Source organism: Dipodomys ordii, unplaced genomic scaffold (assembly GCF_000151885.1).
Source record: "Dipodomys ordii isolate 6190 unplaced genomic scaffold, Dord_2.0 Scaffold84, whole genome shotgun sequence".
NCBI lineage: Eukaryota > Metazoa > Chordata > Mammalia > Rodentia > Heteromyidae > Dipodomys > Dipodomys ordii.
This window is the reverse complement of record NW_012267300.1, coordinates 4,206,854-4,231,494: the sequence shown is the minus strand read 5'-3', so window position 1 is coordinate 4,231,494 and position 24,641 is coordinate 4,206,854. Positions and strand designations below refer to the sequence as shown.

Below are 24,641 nucleotides of genomic sequence, written 5' to 3'. Positions count from 1 at the left end.
TCAAGGAAATGTTGAGACACTAGAGACTAGAGAGAGAAGAGAGCTTAACAAAATTAGACACATTAGGGCTGGGAAGGTGGCTCAGTAGTAGAGTGCTTGGCTGGCATGCATGAGGCCCTGGGTTCAATTCTTCAGGACCACATAAGCAGAAAAAGCCAGAAGTGGCGCTGTGGCTCAAGTGGTAGAGTGCTAGCCTTGAGCTGAAGAGCTGAGGGACAGCGCCCAGGCCCAGAATTCAGGCCCACAACCGACAAGAAAAAAAAAGAGTCTCTAACCAAAATTAGACACATTATGTATCTGTGCTCAGCCAATTTCAGCTAAGCCCAAACATGAAACAAAATTCATTGGAATATACTTTATACACTCCTAATACAAGCAAAGCTCTAGGATCTAATGTAAGAATATGAAAAGGAGTTTTTAGGACCCTAAGCTTATTAACAAAATATTAGAAATGAATTAAGAAAGGCAACTTCTGTCTTTTCACTAATTAAGCTCCAACCATATGCCAGGTCATGCTTAGCATATGAAGAAATATAAGTATCTTCTAACAACAACCAAATTGTATCAGCCTAATCCTTATTTGGGAAAGAGAGACCAATGTTTCAAGGCTAATTCTCTTATATTTATATCAATAAAACTTTCTCAATAAGTACAGTCATTCTTTCCAAAATGTTATGTTTTTCATTTCTTTTCAATTTAAGATAAAGTCTTATAAATTTACACATGCTGTCTGATGAAACATTATTTGCACCTTGAAATGAATTCTGATAAACTTACCATAGACATTTTTTTCTGGCTCTTAGTTGCTTTCTATTCTCAATTTTTTATATTTAGATTTTTATTGTTATTATTATGTAGTTGTATAAAGGGTTTACAATTCCTTAAGTCAGATAATGAGTACAATGCTTCTTGGACAATGTCACCCCTTCCTTTGCTTTCCCCCATAGACCTATTTTTTTTAAGTCAAAAGTAGGCCCAAAAAATAAAGTTTTATTTCCAAACCACAAGTGAAATAAATTAAAAAGAGATGAATTAAATCTAAGATTATTTCTCCATCTCTCTATTATAAGAAATATTATCAGAAATACAACAAATGCCCGAGGTGTTCAGATTAGCGTCACCCATAACTCCATGAAACATTTATCCAAATTTTATCTCAAAAAACTTAGTATAAATCCTACAGATCTACTATAATCACAAACCGAAAGGAAAAAAATAATCCAACAAACCTCTAAGCTTAATAAAACAGATGCTCATTCCTGACAAGGGACTAGCTGTCAGGCAAAGCACTGATTTGTGAACTGAAGCTTCTTTCTCACATTCCATAAGGTACCAATAGTTATCTCAAGACAAACTACTACTAATTGTTGACAATGGTTTAGAAAAAGAAAGTCAATAAAACTCAGGTTGCTAGTAATGAACATTATTTGAAAACCAAGAATTGTTCTAAAGCAAAAGTCCTCACAGACCACTTCTTTTGAAGGGTGTGTGTGTGTGTGTGTGTGTGTGTACCAAGTCCTTTGCAGAAACAATGAACTGAAAAATGCATTAAAATCGAACACTTTTTTTCCATAAAACGGATCTTCAAAATACAGCTGCTATGAGTGAATAAAGATCAGAGAAAGGTAACAGAGAGAACAGAAGGATTAAAGAATGGAAATATATAAAAATGAATACAACTGTCCCAGATACCTTAAAATTTAACTGTTTAAAACAAGTTCTTTTAATAACATAAGTACTTGGTTTTCATTACCTGACAGGCAGATATAAGTTAAATATTCGCCTTGACCACCAGTTGCCAAGAAAGGAATCTTTTTCTTTGTCCTCCTCTTGACTTGGACAGCGCCCAGCATTCTTTCATCAAGAGGTGCAAAAATTTCCTTGCTGATGGCAGATTTGGCACTCATTGTAGAGCCAGCGAGGTGGGCACTCAGTGAATTTTCTGAAGATAAAGAAAAGGCAAGTTGGAACTGACAGCATTGCAGGGCTTATAGAATATGAACAGCAAGCTAGTTTTCAGGTGAAGTACTTTTCAATTTGCAGTTTAAACACTTAATTGCTTGAAATGCACTAGAGAAATATTCTTTATTCTTGCAATAGCTATGGAGAAAAATGAAAATATATATTTACTCCCTGAAAATGTTAAACCCAATGGGAGATGAGCACCATGCAATGGGATCTAGGGACTTTGTGAATTTCTACCGCAAGTACACCTCACTCCAACTGCCAAGCACTGCCCACTCTATTCCCTATTATTTAAGGAACACAGATTCATATTTCCTGTTTAGAAGTCTTTCTACTGTCTAATGATCACTAAAGTTAAGACATTCATAATTCCCCTTCCAAATCTCCTTTGAGTCAAATGTAAATCCTTATCCTTCATTCCCTTCACAATGGAGACACCTAGATCTTTTTCTGCAAAATAACTATTTTATCAACAGAAAACCATCCTTCCTTGGCTGCCTTTGATCATCTCAGTAGTGAACTCTTATTTCTTAGCTTTATGCAATGGGCCTATCTTCCAGCATTCCTCTGCAGCTAGTTGCCATACTCTGAACCCTTGCCAAAGTCTCCACAGTGTCCTTCAGCCAAAGTGGCCATGGAATTCCAAAAAAGTATCTGACTAATGCTAGGTATTTTGGAAATGTTATCCAGAAGTTCCCACATGTTATGCTCTTGTAGTTAACTGGCAGTGGGTGCCCAATAATTAAGAAAATAAAGCAGTATGTTGCTGACTCACAATGAGTCTCCCCCACCGTACTTACACATACACAGCCCCAGTGTTATATTTAGTTTTCCAAAACGTGTATTTCCCCAGAGGTCTTAATTCTAAAAAGTTCAAGGTCAATTAGAATATGAATCCTATCTTGGTATGGGACAATAGCAACTTTGAAAATTTTCTATATTCTATCATTTTACTAATTATATTCTATAATTTTACTAATGAATGACTAATTACTGATACTTGTTCAGGCAATTTAAAAAATCAGAATTAGGTAAGGCACAGTAGCTCAAGCCTGTAACTCTAGCAACAAGTAAAGCAGAGATCAAAAGATCACAGTTCAAGGCTAATCTGGACATAAATGTTTGAGAAATATCATCTCACTCATTGACTGGAGACAGTGACACATGCCTGTCATCCCACGTGACAGAGGAAAACACATTAGAAAGATTACAGTCCAGGCATAAGGAAAGACCCTGCTTTGAAAATAACAAATGCAAAAAGAAGCTGAAGTTGTGGCTCATGTGACAAGTACTATGAGTTCAATCCCCAGTATCATTACAAAAATAAAGAAAAAACAAAACAGAATTCAGAGCCTTGGCGTGATCATGCAGATTGCAATGAATACTTAGAGAGTTGACAAATGGACCAGCAGCAGTTATGTGATAGTACTAGCAGCTGGTAGAGTTGCTCAGATTGCTGTAAAATTGAGCTAGCTACTAAACAAAGTCCCATTATAAACTACCTTATGCTCAAATAAGATATAATAAAACTTTAAAATATGGTTTTCTGTCTTCCAGGAGTTGACTACTGACCACATCAAAGGTTTGTCTTAAATCTCAAGATTTATGATAGAAGACCAGAGGTATACCCTACCCATTGCAAGAGTCACAAATGCTTCCAGCATAGCTGCCCATCTCTAACCTGTACAACATCTGCAACCTTCCAGTGGGAGAAAAAAATATGTTAAAAAAAAAAAGTATCTCACTGGTCAGGAAAATTTCTCCTAGTTTAAATTCTGTGGCACTCAGTGGCACTAAGCATATATAACATGTGAGATGAGAATATAGATTTATTGATGTTGATTTTTCAAATCTACATGTACATTTCCCAGTGCTGGCATTATGACATTTTTTATGCTTAACATTGGGTTTTCATGCTGACTGAGAAAAAAATGACTTTTTGCTGATTACTAATGATACACTGTCATGTCTCACAAGTTAGCAAACAGAACTCCCCACTGTGCTTTATGCTATGATTTTTCCAGGACGTTTTTCAGAAAGGGGGAACACATACTTATTCTTTGTTAGTTCCAAAGCTTCTCACTTGTCATCATTTAGAGACATACAAAAGAGACAATGGTAGTGTAACGAATTTTACCAAGTACCATTCTGTGAATAAAAATGGCCCATCCATCTTAGGCTCAAGAAGAAAAGTGATCTCGCAGGTAATTAAGGCCTCCATCTCTCTCTCTCTCTCTCTCTCTCTCTCTCTCTCCTCTCTGTCTATCTATAACTTCAATTTTTTAATAAGTTTTGTAAAACTGGTATGAGGAAGACAGAGACAGATGGAGATTTTCTCTTTCCCCAGATTTGATGAAAACAATAAATAAATTCACATTTCCATTTATATGCATGTCATTTTCTCTAAATGTGTATCTCTTAATGTGGGTCCAAACTTTGGATCCAAAGCCAAGCTTTAAGGCTAAGAGTTTTGGTAACAACATAGTAGCTTCAAACCATTCTCTAAGTAAGGTAGAAAATAAGCCATATTCTCAAATTCAACGTTCATTCTCTCTTCAATAAATCTAACTGGCATGGCTTTTGCTTTTGCTCCTCAGACTCACATTTTTTTAAACTAGAGTTAAAGGATTGAAATCTATCATTTTTATTGTATAAGATCTTTCAGAATAAAAGAAGAGACACATGTATTTTGCCAGAGTTTTAGGAAATTGCATTCTTATTTTGAAATATACCAGCAATCCAATAGCCTTTTGCCTAAATAGGAACTAAACTCTAGACTAGACAGGAGGTGTTGGATATGGGGAGGAAAGACCATAGGAAGATCAAATGCATAGGACTTTTGTCTCTTGATTCTGAAAGGCAACTTCATAAGATCATACATCTCCTGGTGGTAAATTAATATATAGCCCAAGACCATGTGATGATTTTATGGAAGCAAAGTGACTACAGCAGCAGTAGTACCCCAATAGATTGCAATTACATCCAATTTTTCCCTTTTCCTAGTCCATCCACAGCTTCTGTAAGATAAAATTACAAATCTTTTCTATCCAAGAAACCAACCTATAATATGGTTTGCAAGTCAAAGCAGCTGGTTGCCTTAAGTGATGTTTGCAGAAACTACTTACACTTTTTTTTTGTTTTTCCTCAAGACCTTCCTTATCTTACTTTGAGTCATCTTAAATATATATGTAGATAGATAGACAGATTATCTACGTGTCTATTTATGGATATATGGATTTTGTTAGTTCGGGGCTACTGTAATGATATGGCTTATCACTACCCAAGTAACCAAGAAATAAAGTTATCACTTAGAGGGGAAGTTAGAAACACCAGTGACCTCAGGGATCTGACAGAGGAAGTATAGATACAAAGGGTACAAGCATGAGATGATTTTGTATTCCAACACTGACACTTTTGGTTTTTACTAAAATTGACATTTACCTTTGTGGTCAGGAGACTAGAAGACAGAGGAGAAAGAGAAGGAGCAAAAGGAAGCAAGACTCAAATAACTAAAACCCTGCCATTGGCAAATATTAAGGAGATGAGATAATATCAACATTTATTCAACTTAATACTATTGGATGCTTGATTTATCTAATATTATGAACTCTGTTCTGAGTCTGTATTAAACATAATCCTCAAATCGTGTTTTGGCCTTAGCTGTGCCAACATATGTACTCTGGATAGAGTGCTGTTTAAACTCTGATTTGTAAATAGGTAGTACATAAATCACATTTCTTACGTTATACAATTCAAGAGAATGCAATCAACATGTTGACATTCACATCAGAAGCCCTGAAGTTAACAGTTAAGGTAATCTCATATGGGAAGACCAGCTGGTTTTCTCTGGTACTTAGGACCTCCAGGACAGTAAACTCCAAACAACAGAAAGAAGGAAAATAAGATTATTTTCTAAAATTGGGCTTTACTACATTGCAATTTTACACAAACACAACTTCAACTTCTACCTACAATCTGAAGAGATTGTTTCAGTTTGGATCATAAATGCCTCTCAAAGATCATGTTCAAAAGACTTGATTGCCAACATGTGGTGTTATGAGGAGGTAGTACAATGTTTGTGAAGTAGACTCTATTGGAAAAATAAGGTCATTGAGTATATGGCCTTCTGGAAGATTTTAGGATCTTTAACATTTTTCCCCCCTCTCATCTTGCCTTGTGGTGAGCTGATCTACTCCATTATATGCTCCCCACAATGATGTTCTGATTCACCACAAGACCTGAAACAATGAAACTAACTGACCAAGAATTGTGATCTCTGAAATCTTGAGCCCCAATTCCTCCCCGCAAAAAACTCCTTTTAAGTTAATTGTCTTGAGTATTTTTTCACAGTTTATGGAGAGTTGAGAGAAAGCAATCATGCACCAAACTCAGACAGCCTCTTCTGTCCAGTTAATGACTGAGTGTTTTCAGGGAGTTATCCTCAATTCTTCCCTTCCCTCAAACCATTCAACTTCTCATAACAATGCAATTGCTAAGACCCATGGCTTTAATATTTTTGAGTTCCATCAGTTTTTCTTCAATTTCATTTTCTCTACCTTGGTTTGGAGCCACACCATTCCTACCCAAAAGGGTTTCTAAAAATAGCCTCTTCTGAAAGGCCTCTGGTTCATCTCCAACTTTAATGCAGTCAACCCTTTCCACTTGCCACTTGATATTCAGATAGAGTGGACAATTGAAGATGAGTGAAGCTTAACTGTATTTAATTGTTTCTTTATGCTTCAGGTCTTGACCTTGACAAGGCTGTAATGTTGAAACTAAAGTAGAGAAATGTGAAAACACTCCCCTTCAGCCTCACAGTATGTAAGTACTAAATGTACAAGTCAGTTGTTGTTACATAATCATGAAACTGAAAAGTAACCAAAAATGTTAATTTTCCTCCCAAGTAAGAAAAATTTGTTAATATGAAAATAACATCAATTTTGTGTTTTTCTGAGTTCACATATAAAGATCAATGAGAAAATCTGAGACCAAGAAACTTTAAGATTATTTAAGTAAAGGTTAAGCTTTATATGTACCTCAAACTTTTTTATCTTCTAATAAGAGATGAAAACATTAATCTCCCACAATATGCCAATATGTGAATAAACAATAGAGTAAATTTTCAGTCTGCCATCCACTGTTTCCATGCAGTTCTACTGATTATTCTTAATAGTTCTTATAAGTAGAAACTAAAAAGGGAGGCAGAGATGTCACTAGAATAGAAAAATAGCTCTCACCTAGCAACAACATTCAATATTTACAACTATTAGCATTACAAATTCAGTCATTCTTTACTGGGATAAACAACCAGGGCTATGGAATGGGCTTGCTATGGTAGAAAGCCAGACAGGAACCAGATCAAGAATCCATAGTTAAGGGGAGGGGAGGGGGAGATGGGAGGACAGGGATGGTAAGGAGAAACAAAGGAGGAGTCAACACACTCTGAAAACATTACAGGATGGAATAGGAGAAACCCTAGGTCTCTTTGGAGCAGGCCAAAATTTTCTTAATAGAGACCCAAAAACACAACAAATCAAAGAAAGGTTGGACAAATGGGATTGCATGAAGTTGCAGAGCTTCTGCATGGCAAAGGACATAGCTAGCAAGATCAATAGAAAGCCCACGGACTGGGAGAAGATCTTCACTAGCCATACAACCGACAAGGGTCTCATATCTAAAATATACTTGGAACTCAAAAAATTAAATCCCCCAACAACAAATCCTCAAAGAAACAACTGCCCAATAAATAAGTGGTCTAAAGACTTAAAGAGAAACTTCTCTGAAGAAGAAAGAAGGATGGCCAATAGACACATGAAGAAATGCTCAACCTCTCTAGCCATAAAAGAAATGCAAATCAAAACAGCATTGAGATCCACCTTACCCTAGTTAGAATGGCAAAAATCAAGAACTCTAACAACAACAGATCCTGGAGGGGATGTGGACCAAAGGGAACCTTACTGCATTGGTGTGGGAGTGTAAACTTGTTCAGCCACTTTGCAAAGCAGTATGGAGGTTCCTCAAAAGACTTCACATAGAGCTCCCCTATGACCCAGCAATCCCACTTTTGGGCATTTACCCAAATGTTTACAAACAAGACCACACTAAAGCTACCAGCACAACTATATTTATTACAGCATTATTTACCACAGCTAATATATGGAACCAACCCCAATGCCCCTCAGTAGATGAATGGATCAAGAAAATGTGGTGTATATACACAATGGAATTCTAGGCCTCCATCAGAAAGAATGACATTGCCCCATTTGTTAGGAAATAAAAAGGCTTGGAAAAAATTATATTAAGTGAAGTAAGCCAAGCCCAAAGAAACATAGGTCCCATGGTTTCCCTTATTTGCAATATCTAGTATATATATGAATCAAGCGGAAAAGGTCAGATAATGTGATGTTAGGAAAATGAACTCTTAGATATGTATTTTAATGTTTTTTTTCTTTCATGCATTTGTTTCTAAAGCATTTATAAGATTATTTCTTTGTTGCTTTGTATGTCCCTCCCCCACAGTATAACCCCTGCTTTCACTATATTTTATGTTGGTATAATTTGTGGAGGAGAAGGGGAAAAACAAGTCGTTTAAGATACAGGTGGACCCGTTGCAACAATGAGAAGTACAAGTTGTCATGTCGAAAACAAACTTTACAACTTTGGTGGGGATTGGGGAGGATTGGGTGAAGGGGCGTGAGGGAGGCTGAGAAGGGATGTGAAGGGTAAACAAAGGAGGAGGCTGCAATGCTTGATAAGAAATCTACTCATGTAATTGTAACCCCTCTGTACAGTATGTTCACAATAAAAATTTAAAAAAATTTAAAAAAATATTTTAAGAATAAATAAAATTTAAAAAAAGGAGTCAACAACGCTTGATAAGAAATGTACTCATTACCTTGCTCATGTAATTGTAACCCTTCTGTACAGTATTTTCACAATAAAATTATTAATTTTATTTTTTAATTATTTAATTAAATTTAAAATTAAATTAAATTTAAAATTTTATTTAATTATTTAATTTTAATTATTAATTAAAAAAGAATACATATTTAAGGCCTCATAGCATCTATGAAATTGACAATGAATCAATAAGGCACTCAGTAAATCCTATCTTTGAAGGAACCAGAAACTTTGAAATAGAATAAAGAAAATTATAGGGATATGAATAATAGCTAAAATATTCTCTTATTAATTAGAAAACATATGTGAAGGTAGGCAAAGAAATAACTGCAAGGAGAAACTCCAAACAAAGACTATATTTCACTTTACCTGGGGTACCCAGGTCCTGAACATGGGCCAACAATTTATCTCCATGGCTAAGATCTGTTTTCCTATTGACCTCTTACAGTTCAGAATCATTGTCTACAGGAGCCTCTTCCCCCCATATTTAATGAGTTGTTTTTAAACAAATAAAAGAATTCCATAAACAAGAGTACATGGCATCTGCTCTGTAAAAAACTAGTAATGAATCACTAAAGCTTGTACAACACTTCATGAATTTACAAAGAATTTTTTTACTTATTCTCAAATGTAGCATCCACTAAGGATGGCTTCCAAAATTTGTTTCAAGATTGTAAACTACAATATTTAGATATATACATGTTTAATTTATTGTTATTATAAAGATAATGTACAGAGGGATTACAATTACATGAGTCAGATAATGAGTACATTTCTTCTTCTTTTTTTTTTCCAGGTTCTGGGACTTCAAACTCAGAGCTTGGGCTCTGTCCCTGAGCCTCTCTGTGCTCAAGGCTAGCGCTCTACCACAGTGCCACTTCCAGCTTTTTCCAGCTTTCCTGCCCAACCTGGCTGTGAACCATGATCCTCAGATCTCAGCTTCCTGAGTAGCTAGGATTATAGGCATGAGGCACCAGTGCCCCGCTACATTTCCTTTTGTACAGTGTCTTCCCTTTCCTCACTCAAGATATATAGGTATATATCTATATCTATCTATCTATTTATAAATGTTAAACCATACAATTTTACCTAGCCCTTATTTGTCTAAGATTTTGACAAATTATAATTTGTGCTCACAGAGATTAATATGTGGGTTGAAACATTTGAACCACCAAGTAAGAAATGAGTAAACATGCACGTACGTGAGTTATAGATACATCCTACCTCAGATTAATTTTTTAAGACCAAAACATTATCCTAAGTATCCTAAATACCCATCAGTTTTTATGGGTTATAGGGCATTCATCCATACAATGGAATAACACACAGAAAACAAACTCATGGATGTACAATTCTGTGCCAATTTATATGCATACAGAGACATCTAGGAAAAAGTCTACCAGCATGTTAAATATGATGAGTTCTGGATATTTTTCTTATTATGTCCTGTATGCAGTTATTTTGAAATATGAAAATATATCCCAGAAACTGTATACCTTATTCTATGGTAATCAGACTCATGTACTCCTACAAACTTTTTTTTGACAGTACTAGGATTTGAACTCAAGTCCTTATACTTGCTAGGTATAAAGTTTACCACTGGAACCACACTTCTAACCCCAAACATTTTGGTTTTGAGGTACATATTCTCAAATTCAGAAATCAAATGAATGACACACCAGTTTAGGCATGCAAAGTATTTGGAACCAAGGTGGATTAATAAATCCCCATCTTCAAAGAGTTGTGAGAAAAAGAGAGCAAATCTATGGATAATCACAAAGACCTAGAAGCCATTTTCATGAGAAGGAATGATACCCTTCTTCTGAGCATCTATAGTGCCTACAGCCTAAGTGAAGAAAGTGCCAATGACAGATTACCTTTGTTTTTTCCTAGGGGCATTATTTCTGAGCAGCATAAAAACAACACAGCTTTATAGTGGCTCCCATCACAATTAACTCTTTAAGGAGTAAAAGGAGAAATCACTTTTCCACCAGCTGGCTTGGTTGGCTTTCTTTTTTTGTGTATTTTCACAGTATTCGCTCAGCCAGTGACTCATATTTGCTTCAATTATAAACCTAGACTATTTTCATCTTCTCTTTCTTGTTTATATGTTCAGTAAGCACATTCTTCTTGTAGGTCTAGTATCTAAAAGAACAAACCTTGATCTACTATGCTTATTTGCATTTTGGTTATTGCTTTTAAGCTTCCCTTAATCACTACATCCTAATATCCACAAACAGTATGACAATGCAAACAACAATAAAAAAAACACCACCAACAAAAATATACTATTTTGCCAGGTGCTCATGGCTCACACCTATAATCCTAGCTACTTAGTAGACTAAAATCTGAGGATTACAGTTTGATGCCAGTCCAGGCAGGAACGTGCATGACATGTTTAATCTCCAATAAACTTCCAAAAAGTTGAAAGTGTAGCTGTGGCTCAAGTGGTAGAGCACTAGCCTTGAGCATAAAAGCTCAAGGCCATGGGTTCATGCCCCAGGACTGGCATGCACACATGCATGTGTGGTGCCTGTGCACACACACATACACAAATCCATTTGGAGCATTTTTCTTAGGTGTTAGGTTGGTTTTTAGTCACTGTGGCAAGCAATAACTTAAAGGAGGAAAGGTTTATCTGGCTTAATAACAGAGGTTACAATTCATAGCTGCTTGACCTTGGTACCATTAGGCCTGTGGTAATGCTGAATATAATGGTGGGAAGAAAGTGGCAGACAAAGCTGCTCATCTCTTGGTGGCCAGGAAAACCAAAGGAGAGCAAGAGGAAGGGTACACTCCTAATAACTCAACTTCCTCTCAATAGGCCCCATCTCTTAAAGGTTCTACCACTTTCCAATAGTATCATAGGCCAGTGGCCAAGCATATTTAAGGTTTAAGCCATAATATTCAGATATGCCATTTGGATGATACTTTTAAGGTGAGATAAAAATTTTTGTAAGCATCCCTCATCGTGATAAATAAAATGTCCACATTCTTAAGTGTAAGTTCTAATGACCACTTAAGTTGATTCTACAGTACCCATGAACTCTTTCCACTGAACAAAGATAGAAGCAAAAAACAATGAGAAGCTTGCTTCTATCTTTGTTCAGTGGAAGGAGTTCATGGGTACTGTAGAATCAATGAGAAGCCTAAGCTGGAATGTACTTCACTGGGTTATAAATCTAATATGCACAATAGGACTTAAAAATGAGTTTAACCTTAAAAAGAAGGAACACAATATAGTAAGATGAACCAAAAAAGCTGTGTAATTGTGGAATCCAACCTCTAGATGGAAAGCAAGAAAAACAATACATTGACCTGAGACTATCACTTCTAGTAGTATCTTATCACACTGCAAGTAGCAAATTGATCCTAGTCATGTTCAAAGGCAGACTAAAACCATCAAGGATTAACTTTACATGAAAATAGACATTTTAATTATGTGGTATAGTATGTGTTACTCACTGCATTGCCATATTTTAAAAATTATGTCTTTTAAAGACATAAGAGGGAAAAAAACCACTAAATACATATTTTTTAAAGAAGTAGTTCAAAAGCTTTCCCTTTGAAGGTGGCTTATTATAGAGTTATGTTTTGTTTTTTAACTCTATTAAGAATTTAAAAAGCATTATTTTACATGATCATATGACCATAGATATTGAACTTTTATGATCCTCTCCTAAGAATATCCTCCTTAGGTCTCACTATGTAAATGTCTAGAGTCCAGATAATTTATCATGTCCAAGTGTTAATTTTTCATCTTTTACCATCCAGTGTGTTTACTTGTAGATTTAAAGGCACTTTCTAGTTGTAACAAATTAGAGAAATCATGCATCCTATGTTTCTGGGTCTGGCTTACTTAGCTAAAAACAATTTTTTCCAAGTCTTTCCATTTCCTTGCGAATGGTACAATATCATTCTTTCTGATAGAAGCATAAAATTCCTCTGTTTGTGTGTGTGTGTGTGTGTGTGTGTGTGTATGTCACATTTTTTTATCCATTCATTTGCTGAGGAGCATCTGGATTGATTCCATATCTTTGCTATTGTAAACAATGCTGTCATGAACATGGTTGTGCTGGTATCTTTAATATAGACTAGTTTGAGGTCTATTAGAAAAATGCTCAAGAGTAGAATTGCTAGACCATACGGAACAAACAGAAACCAGAGGATTTTATGTATTTTGCTTTTTTTTCTATCTCTCTTGTCACTGTTTTTGATTTTTGTACCTTTTTTCTTTTATATGTTTATCTGTTTTAGAGATGGTAAGAGGGAGCACAGAAACACTGAGACAAATGCAGCAGTGATATTCTCTAGATACTATGTTGAAAATGAACTGTACAATTTGTGAGGAAGGGCAGTCAGGAGGGGGAGAAAATGAATGAAAAGGTGACACTGTTCAAAAAGAAATGTACTCATTACCTGACTTATGGAACTGTAACCCTCTGTACATTATCTTAACAATAATAAGTATTCTCTAGCATGTGTAAGATTAGCCTTTTATATCACTTATTTGTTGAGTGGAAGCTCAAGTGAATTTTAAACTTTTTGATTAAGTGAATTCTATTTTGGAAGAGATAGGGAATATGACATTAAAAAGATAATGTGCCATTAAAGAAAACCTCCTTTGTACGCATATGAAATAGATTAAAAGCTAAAATAGTTGAAAGGAGTGCATGTATTTTCTGTTATTGTTTCTAAATCAAAGCAAAACTTCCTACTAACAGCAACTTTAAAACAATATTCCCTTCAGGCACCCTTGGCTCATGCCTGTAATCCTAGCTACTCAGGAGGCTGAGATCTGAGGATCAAGGTTTGAAGCAACCCTGGGCAGGTCAAGAGGCAGAGGGCTAGCTTTGAGCAAAAAGCTCAGGGACATATACACATGAAAATTCCTTACTTGATAAGCCAGGCCCAAAGAAACACAGGTCCCATGGTTTCCCTTATTTGCAATATCTAGTATATGTATGAGTCAAGCAGAAAAGGTCAGATAATGTGATGTTAGGAAAATGAACCCTTAGATTTTAATGTTTTTTTCTTTCATGCATTTGTTTCTAACGCATTTATAAGATTATCTCTTTGTTGCTTTGTATGTCCCTCCCCCACAATATAACCACTGCTTTCACTATATTTGATGTCAGTATAACTTGTGGAGATGGGGAAAAACAAGTCGTTTAAGGATACAGATGGACCTGTTGCAACAATGAGAAGTACAAGTTGTCATGTCGAAAACGAGCTTTACAACGTTGGTGACTTGGGGGGTTGGAGCGGGGGGGGGAGGATTGGGGGGGGTGGAGAGGAGTCTGGGAAGGGATGTGAAGGGTAAACAAAGGAGGAGGCTGCAATGCTTGATAAGAAATGTACGCATTATCCTGCCCGTGTAATTGCAACCCCTCTGTACAGTATGTTCACAAAAAATTAAATTAAATTAAATTAAAAAAAAAAAGAAAATTCCTTACTTGAATCCCTGACTTGCAGGATGCCGTAACTTCTAGGGAGAACTTCAATGAGTTTCTGTAACAGATAAGTCACCAGTGCTGTTTTCTACCATGAGGTCTTCCACACCAGTAAAGAGCACAGAAGAAATGTGATACTTTCTGTGCCCAATCTGCACACACATTGTTTTAAAAAGCAAGGCACTGTGTCCTTCAGTGTTTCATTTTCAAAGAGGAATTTTAATAAGGTCATTAACACTTCTGATCTCATAAGGATCTGACAAGGACGGCAATTTCCACTTTAATTGGTCTATCCAATGTTCGACTTCATGAATGTATGCCTGTAGAGTTAGAATACTAATAAAAAGGCTTGCTTCAGTCTGCCTCATTGACTCAAATAATGACACAAGAAAAGCAAAACTCCCTATTAAAATGTTATACACTGAGATGAGGAACTCTGCTTTACAGATGAGGAAGCCAAAGCTCAGAGTGAGTAAGAAAAATGTTCTTAGATCACAGTTTTCAAGAGTATGCAGGGATTTGAACCTAGGAAGCATGATTCCAGAAGAGTCTCTGCTCTTCCTTACTAGCTTATATTGAAGAGAACAAAAATGAGGCAAAAATATATCCTAGGTAAATGAAACAAACTCAACTGCTCCACAGTTTTGCCTCTGATAAGCTTTGGTTTCTGGTGGACAAGATACTATTGTCACCTCTGTCCTGAAGCTACAAAGACAACAAATTGGCAGGTAGTCAGAAGTCACTCTTTGTTGATATCTGCTCATCTTGGGTGTTCATGTCATACTGTTTAGTTGGCAAAAAAGTTCACGTAATCTTGCTGGGACATACCTAGTTTTGATTCCACAAATTAAACTGAGGGAGCTGACAATATATTGGCTTAGAGAGTCTCCAACAGTTCTGTCTTCATGAACAGGGTAGTGCCCACTGTGTCTCATCACAGCTGCTTGACACTTTCTTTCAATTCCAGTTTGCAACAAGAGTCAACTCCTGAGACAGTCTTGGATGATTGCCACAAGGCAGTTTTATGAAGCTTGTAGGCTATTTTCCAAACCGGAAAAGGCACAATATGAAAGGCACACATTTCAAAGGTTTCTGCTGATTCTCAGGGGAAACTCCTCTTTCCACTTCCTTTACTGTATTACCCCCCTCTGGCATTTCAAAAGAAAAGCTTGGACCTTCTTAGCTACATCCCTCTCACAATTTCTATGCCTTCGATCTTTTGCTGCCAATATTCTGGCAACTTAGCTTGAATAGAGGCAGTGCCCCTGAGCTTTACAAGTTTAAAAGGTTCTATAGGGGAATTTCATTCATTTCATATTCTTGACAGGAACTCAGCATGAAGAAGCTAAACAACAACTATGCCTTGATACCTTTTTGATGGCTTGCCCTTCTTCAACCTATACCTACATTGAAAAGCATACCCAAGACAGAAATTAGGCATTCTTAAATTTCAAATTTTAATGATCTTGGTGGTTGTCTATTTCATTCAATTTTCTCATTTAACTTACAGAAGCTAAATAGAGAGTAATTCTCTATATATAACTGGAGATCTGGACTAGACCTTGCTCTCCACTTTGCTGAAATGGTTTTACAAACCATTGGAAAGTGTGGCTGGGTTGTTGTGGCTCACTCCTGTAATCCTAGCTATTCAGGAAGCTAAGACCTGAGGATCAAGGTTCAAAACCTACCCAGGCAGAAATGCCCATGAGAATCTCATCATCAATTAAGCACCAAAAAGCTGGAAGTAGAAATATGCTAACATGGTAAAGCACCAGCCTTCAGTGAAAAAACTAAGGGACACTGCCCAGGCTCTGAGTTCAAGTCCCAGTAGTGGCATACAAAAGAAAAAAAAAGAGTTGGAAAAGTCTGAAATGATAATATAAAGAGAGGTTCCAAGTTTATAAAAGATGGAAACAGGTGGTATGTTTGGTAAAGAAGGTGAAAAGGGGAAAAAAGCATGATTAATTATGATGGAGTGGGATCACTTTACAGATTCATTCTGTTTTGTGGGAGTTGGCATAAAACTAAGTCTTGGACTGGAATACCTCTAGCACATGAATTTCTAATCCTTGATTTTTAACTCTTACCTTACTTTTGAATTTTTAGTTTGTGTTTTTTTTTCTCTTGACTATTGAAGCCAAAAGCAATAATGGCCTGCCCACATGGAGAGGCCTACACCACTCCAAGAAGCATATTAATTCTGTGCCCAAACCTCTGTGCTAACTCCAACTAACAGAGACCCCTCTATTATCTTACTGCTCTCTCTGAGACACTGGCAGGTGCACACACCCTGACAAATGTACAATCATGCATGTGGGAATTAATGCTGTAGCATTGGTAGTTTCCTGACTGTCAGGGATTAGTCTGTTGCAAGGGTTTCTTAGTACCTATTCCAGGCCCTGAAAAACAAGAAGGTAGGAATATAGGGATCAGTCGAGTCTAGTCCTTGTCCTTGGAACTGCATCCTTCGGCCTCAGTACAAAAAAAGCACCAGGTGTCTGCAATCTGTAATCAGTGCTCTATTAAAATGCTCTCAGAATACCAGCATTATCCTGAGTTCTACAGGCAGCTGCACTGAGTCTTGTTGGGTAACTGAAGTCTTTACAGGTTCATGTGAGATTTCTCAGAAACACGAAGTAGAATGTCAGTTAGGATCCTGCATTGATTGCTGTGGAATGTCCATGCTTGACTTGAATGCATGAGGCCCTGGGTTCAATTCCTCAGCACCACATAAGCAGAAAAAGCTGGAAGTGGTGCTGTGGGTCAAGTGGTAGAGCGCAAACCTTGAGCTGAAGAGCTGAGGGACAGTGCCCAGGCCCAGAGGGATGGATGAGTAGAAACATGGACATCCCTAGTCTATGTCTTGGATTATCTGAGAATAACCTAGAAATCCAGGTCAGACTCAAGGTTCACATACAAATGTAGTATCTGCCCCATTCAATCAGCTCTTCTGCCATTCACTGTCAAAACCTTTTTAATCAACACATTCAGAAAATAACTAACTTTTGACCTCACTAGTCCTGCTCTGTTTGATAGGGAAGAAACAGGATCTATCAATTTCATATTACTTTAATATGAACCCAAATAACACAAGTACAAATTTTAATGGCATTACCAAATCACAAAGCTATTTTAAGTTCATATGATCAAGATCACCATGTAAAGCTGGAAGCCAAGGCACAGGTTACTTCTTCTTCTGACCCCAACCTGATAAACAGTTGATGGTTCAAAGAAATAATCTATATTTAACATCAGAAGATTTAGGATTGAAACTGCCTTTGCTAGCAAGTTGGAATAAAACACTCATTACAGAGGTAGGAAGAGCTGGGGTGAATGATGAAAGGGGTGACATTGATCAAGATGCATTGTACTTATAAACTGATTTGTGGAATGGTCACCCCTTTGTACAAGTACTTAAAGATAACAAAAATATAAGTTTTTTGAAAGGCAATAAAGATTTAATATCTAGCAAAAAAAGTCTACAGTATGAAATCTGCCAACATCATGGTTTTGTTTACTTTGAGCAGGACTCTGCTCTTCCTTTTTACATTTTACTTGTTTTCATCTGATAAATAAAAATATAAAGATTGGACACTTTTAGGAGGCAAAACAAAACAACAACAACACAAGCACCTTGATTCCACATGGCAGTCTTGCGCTAGTCCTTAACGGTAAGAGTTCTGAAGACAGCAAGAACAAAAAGGCCTTTCCTTCATGGAGTGCTTAGCGCTCCAGTAGTAGGGAAAAAACATCACCAAGTTAGCAAATTCATGTATGGTTGAGAGGAAATTAATTTAGACAGGTCCTGTGGGATAAACAACTAGAAAAAGGAATAAAAAATAAAAGTCATCACTAGCCAAGCAATGGTGACTCTGTCCTGTTATTATAGCTACTCAGGAAGCTGATATCTGAGGATTGTAGTTCAAAGCCACCCTGGGCAGAAAGATCCCTGAGAATTTTACCTCCAATTACCAAAAAACCAGATGTGGAGCTTTGGTTCAAGTGGTAGAGTGCTTATCTTAAGCATAATAGACAAGGGAGAGGATAAAGACCTGAGTTCCAGCCCCAGTACTTGCACACACACACACACACACACACACACACACACACACACACACACACACTACTCATCCCCCACACTTAAAGTCATCACTAACTACCACTACTTATCAGGACAAGGAAATCCAATGAGGAGCCAAGCGCTACAAAATTTCTAAGAGGACAGTCATCTGTTACTAGCACATAGTACTCATTTTCAATAATGGTAACAAAGAAACTTCACCTAGTAATTACCCTTTTCATTCAACATTTCCTGAGTAATAACTATGGTCTGCACTCTGTATGTGGTTTGGGAACCACAGACACATTAGATATAGCCAAGAAAAAAAAATGCCTCCTCAAGGAAAAAGTCAGGAAAAACAACTAGACTAAATTAAGAATGTGAGGTTGTTGCTCCAGAGAAGACAAGGGAGGTAGGGCTTAATCCTTCCGAGACTGGTGATCAGGAGATACTTACTCTATTAAGCTTATCCACAAAATGCAATTAAAGAATTTAATTAGGTCTGCCTGCATGGATTATGCAGGTAGACCCACTCCAACAGGAAGCCATGAGGAATGCTTTGAGAAACTGTGAGTGACCAAACATGCCTGCTCCCTCTCCTTCCACTTGTAACCTGGACACTGAGTGTGCTTTGAGAGACAACTCCACCCTAAGGTGGAATTCAGAGAATACTCCACAGGGAAAATTTCTGCACAGACTCTTCTGCACACTTTAAGATCTGCAAGAATAAATAGTCATAGAGAAGAGACCACAGGTAAAAGGTCTCTGCAACAACTAGACTAAATTAAGAATGTGAGGTTGGAATTCTTTGGGCCAAGTACTAGTGGTTCATGCCTGTAATCTTAGCTACTCCTCAGGAGGCTGAAATCCCAGCATTGAGGTTTGAAGCAGCCCAGGCAGACAAATCCAAGAGACTCATCTCCAGTTAGCCAGCCAAAGCCAGAAGCAGAAATGTGGCTCAAGTGGTAGAGTGCCAGCCTTAAGCAAAAAAAGCTAAGGAAGAGCTCAAGGTCCTACGTTTAAGCCCCAGTTCTCTCTCTCTCTCTCTCTCTCTGTTTTTCTGTGTGTGTGTGTGTGTCTGTCTGTGTCTGTCTGTCTGTCTGTCTGTCTGTCTCTCTCTCTCTCTCTCTCTCTCTCTCTCTCACACACACACACATATACACACTCACACATCTGGTATCAAGTAACATTGGGTGAGGGACCAAGAAAGCTCATCTCCTACATGTGGAGAGTTCACTGCAGTAGAAAAGATCAAACCTGAGCTTGGAAATGGATAGTTTTATAAGAGTAAGTTTTCTTGATCCATGAACATGTTAAAATGTACATTATTTGTGTAAAAGAGATTTCTAGTTTCTCTTAAAAACTGAGAAAATCTGGCAACACTAGATATAGCTACAACTTTTATCAGCTCTACAATCTCATGATAGGTCCTCACTATTTTCAGTCTTATTGTTCAGACTGAGGCTTAATACTAGTTGACAATCATCATCCTAATTTGTTTATTTTTAATATCTAGTTATTCACTAGTTCGTAACTGTCATGTTATAGAAAATACTGACCCTGGAATAAATCCTAAATTAATTAGAATGATCAAGGAAGCTCTAGTAATATATCTGAAAGATGTTTTGTTTTGTTTTTTTAAAGGTAGTACCCAATGGGAAAGTCAAGGCAGGTGTCACAAGATCATCATATCAATTTGAGAGAACTGAACTAAGAATATCAAAGCAAATAAACAAGCAAAATAAGGTTAAAATTCTTACCATATAATTATCTTACAAAGTTTGCAAACTCTTTATATTCTCTCCCTCTGCTCACTGTTCTGATAACCTTCCTGAATTGCCACAGGTCAGGCTCTGGAAAAATATTGGCAATAACTGGTATAAAGTTCTGGATGACATTTCAGATATATTTATTAACAGCTCTGAAAACAGACACAATCATTGCAACAGCCAGTCTACTTATCTATTTTTGCCAAACTAAATCATTGAGCAAAGGGAGCAAAAATGTGTATTCAATGATATTCATCCACTTAACTGTTACTCTTAAAAATCCCAGCCTGGTAGTTTTCTTCCACTGATATCTTAGTTAATCTCTTTATACAAAGAGTCAGTGTTCCACAGAAACTTGAGAGACAATTCTTATCTACTTATGTTTTCACCCTTCCAGTCATGCATTTCATTATCTACTCTGTTCCAAGTTTCTGCAAGGAATCTTAGGGATAATACAGAGAGTTCCTGCCCAGAGAGAGTCACAGCAGGGCCAGCACCACCAGATTATGCCAGATGGAGCTCCGAACCTGCAAGGGAATTTTGTGGAATCACTGAGATGTTCAGAGAACCTCTGACTTCAAATGAGGGCTTAACTCTGGAAGGTCTGTGAGGATTTTATTTAGCTTGTTTTTTTTTTTTTGTTAAATTTTATATCTAGCCTTTCTCCCAAAATCCTATGCAACAAACTTCTTAGCTAAGCTTTTTGTATCCACCTCAAAAAACACCCAAAGAGCAATAAATTACACACTGGCCCAGACTCATTCCCAAAGCAATCACCATATGCTTTACTACGTATATGAAATCCCTGGTCCTACACATTATTACATACTTGATCTGCCAATTATGGGTATATTCCTACAGCCATGAAATGCCCCCTGTTGGTGTGAATGGTTATTTCAATGTGTGACACAATGGCCTTCCATACCTAACTCAACGCAGATGGAGCTAGCAAGTCCCCAATGAGAAAGAGTATAAGGTTACAAACTGTACATGACCAAATCAAAACCAATTAAGGTGAGTGAATAATAAATCCTTTAAAAAAACCCCACCAATGCCTTAATTAATTTGGCAGTTATTTAATATTAATGACACAAGTGCTTCCTGGATGCAGCATTCCTTGATGCTAACTTATTTATGAAATGACTATACTAATATCTGCTCTTCAATTCTGCTCATTTGTCAGATGCTTCTCAATGGCATATGAATATAAAGAGAGCTTACTGTACTTTGTGAGATAGAAAATGCAAATGATCATGTGTAAATTCAGAAGTCTTACCAATACCGTGAAGAAATCTGTTTGTTTGTTTTTTCCTATGAATTAACTTAGAAACTACATGGAAATTAGCCAAGAAAGAATGCCCAGAAATAAACAGGCTCAATTACAGAATCCAAATCCCATAGATAACTATTTTGTTTATCACAAAATTGGAATGCTCTCATTTCTTAATGAGGTTGAAAGAAAAAAAATTCAAAATAGGTATGGTTTGAAATATAGCCACTGAACCATTATGAACTATTAACTACCAAACAACCAAAAAACTCATTAAAATGAAATAAATTAAAAGCAGCTGGCACCAGTGATTCATGCCTGTAATCTTAGCTACTTAGGAGGATGAGAGCTGAGAACTGCAGTTGGAGGCCAGCCTAGTCAGGAAAGTCTGTGAGACTCGTATTGCCAATTAACCAGCAAAAACTAAAAATTAAAAAATTAAAAAGCCAGAACTGGAGCTTTGGCTCAAGTGGTAGAGTGCTAGCTTTGAGTGAAATGGCTCAGGGACAGTGCCCAGGCCCGGAGTTCAAGCCTCTAAGACATTCCCCAAAAGAGAGAGGGGGGGAGAGGAAGAGGAAAGGAAGGAGAGAAAGGAAGAAAGGAAGGAAGGAAGGAAGGAAAGAAGGAAGGAAGGAAGAAAGAAGGAAAGAAAGAGGAAAAAGGAAAGAGAAAAAGGAAGGAAGGAAGGAAGGAAGGAAGAAAGAAAGAAAGAAAGAAAGAAGAGTAAGCAACTCTACAACCAGATTTTAACAAGAACTGAAGAAAAGATAAGATTCCAAAGACTGGTTGATTGGTCTGGAGTTTTCCAAAGATCTAGATCAATCAATTTAGAGACAGTGACTTTAAAGTACCTGTTCACTATTTAGCTAGTCCTTTGTTAAATATCCATTAGGATGGTCCTATCTACTGTATACCAAGGCTAGTGCAGTAGACACATATACATAGTCCACAGATTTTGGGATAATTTGTCTGATCATGACTTTTGGAGTTGTGACACAATTCAAAATAGTAGATTCAACTACAGCAATGCTTGATGAATGGTCCTACAGCTGCTTCTAAATGTAACAACTGATGAATACATTCAGATACTTCCTTCTTGGGAAAGAATAAGAGAATGTGTGATTTTTACCTATGAAGTTTAGATTATTGTAGAAGAAAAGATGGTTGAAACTATGCATCATGAAAGAGTTAGGAAGGTGGCTTAGTGGTAGAGTGCTTGCTTAGCAAATGCATGAAGCCCTGGGTTCCATTCCTCAGTACCACATAAACAGAAAAAGCTGGAAGTTGTGCTGTGGCTCAAGTGCTAGTCATGAGCAAAAAGAAGTTCAGGGACAGTGCCAAGACCCTGAGTTCTAGCCTCAGGACTGGCAAAAAAAAAAAAAAGAGTTAGAGATTAGCCAAAGAAAACTCATGGGCCAGGATGACTTTTTTCTCACTTTGTGCCTTTGGAGAAAACTGCCTGACCACATGATTTATCAAGCATGTGGGCTTGCACTGTGGTCCCAGATGAGTGAAATACGGGAAATCAACTACAAAGCTGGGCCAAATCCAGGGCTAATACCCAGACAGCAATGGGAACTGAAAGATGAGATGGATGAGGCGGAGAGGCCGAGAGACTAATCCTTGAATGTTCCTTGGCAGATTGAAGGGAGGATGGTGATGATATGGGGGGGAGGTAGAGGTGTTAAAAAGGGAGAAAAGAGAGGAGAGGAAAGGACACAGAGAGAAGCACACAGAACTTCCTGGGATTATTCATCTTTCCAATACATAGGGAAATTTAAGCAAAACTACCCATTTTCTTAAAGTAATGGGAATGCGCTGCTGTTACAACCAAAAGAACTTAGGAAAGCAATTGGCATTGGCAAATAAAAACTGCAAAAATGTGTTTTTCTGTTTTTATTCATGTAGGAGAGGTCTAAAAGCTACTGGATCCATTTGTACAGGTCATTAGAAGAACATAGATTAATATGAACATATAAATTGTATGGATAATACAATGACATCCAGTTCACAGTTCTAAATACATAGAAAACTTTCATTGTCTGAGATGGATGCTCAGCTCACTGAGCTTTTACCATCCCCAAAGGCAAGATAAATCCAGTCAAAAGACACATTAATACAAGATGACTTTTGTACTTTACATAAGGAGAAAATGAACCAATTCAAGGTTATGATTTTCACAAACTCAAACCACACTAAAAATGACTTTAAGAAAGAAAAGAAAAAAGGATGAATGCCTGGAAGATAAACTTGGATGACAAACAAGCCTTAGAACATCTTCTACCCATAATTTCACAACCTCATGAGTCCTGCTTCTCATACAGGACTTCTAATCAGAAATCAGTGATGGTCCCAGCTCACTGTGCATGCTCTATGTTCACGGCCAACTCAAAGCTGAGATCTCCTGCGGCTCTCTCTCAATATGATCACACCTCCTCTGGCTGCTTCTTTCTGGGCAGGCTAGGTATCATTCTTTTGCACTACATAGCCATAGTTTAATTACTCTGCCAAATATATTGTAGAAGTATAATTTTCTGCTCATGGATCTGTGTTTCCTACCAGATTCTGAGGTCCTAAGGAAATCCCAGAACTCAGCACATTACCTGGTATAACACAGAGCTGAATAAACATAGCTTTTTTTAATTCACTATAGATCTGCTTTATTTCACAAAATTTTACAATGATCAAGAAATTATACAAGACCAACTTCCTATTGGATATTTTATCAACTATCACAAAAGAAACAGCTATATGAAAGTGAAACTTTCTTTCAATTTTTGGTTTAATTTCATTAAATGTAATCAGCATCATCACAATCAATAAATAAATATGAAGATGTAAAAATAATCTTGTCTAGAACTGACAAAACATCTAAAAAATAAGTGAGGACCTCCTATTAATAATTTTATTAAGTCAAATAAGAGCATTGAGTGATTCTCTGGGTGGTGAATTCTCTGCTAGTTACACATACTTAATAACTCCTTCCCTCATTGTAGTAATTACCTCATTGTAGTGATTCACTGATATCCAGCATATTTTTCAGAAAGTTCATCAACATAGATTCACATTTAAAAGTTTTAACTAGAGATTTTGTATAGTAAGAAAGCGACTTCTGATGCCAGAATGACTAAAACTCAAAAGGAACAACGTGTTTACACTGAGACAGTCTTGGCACAGGATTACATAGATATGCATATTTTGAACTTCTAATACATACATTAAAA

At 36.9% G+C, this 24,641-nt stretch overlaps 1 protein-coding gene across 1 annotated transcript in view; it reads right to left on the bottom strand.

Moving 5' to 3' along the window:
- The window catches only part of Stxbp6 (syntaxin binding protein 6 (amisyn)), a 261,788-nt gene that overhangs the window by 180,099 nt on the left and 57,048 nt on the right, over nt 1-24,641 (bottom strand). Inside the window, exon 2 of the mRNA XM_013025356.1 lies at nt 1,754-1,942. Within this exon, the coding sequence (XP_012880810.1) occupies nt 1,754-1,907 (154 nt within the window). The 5' untranslated portion in view covers nt 1,908-1,942. The remainder of the gene's footprint in view (nt 1-1,753; nt 1,943-24,641) is intronic.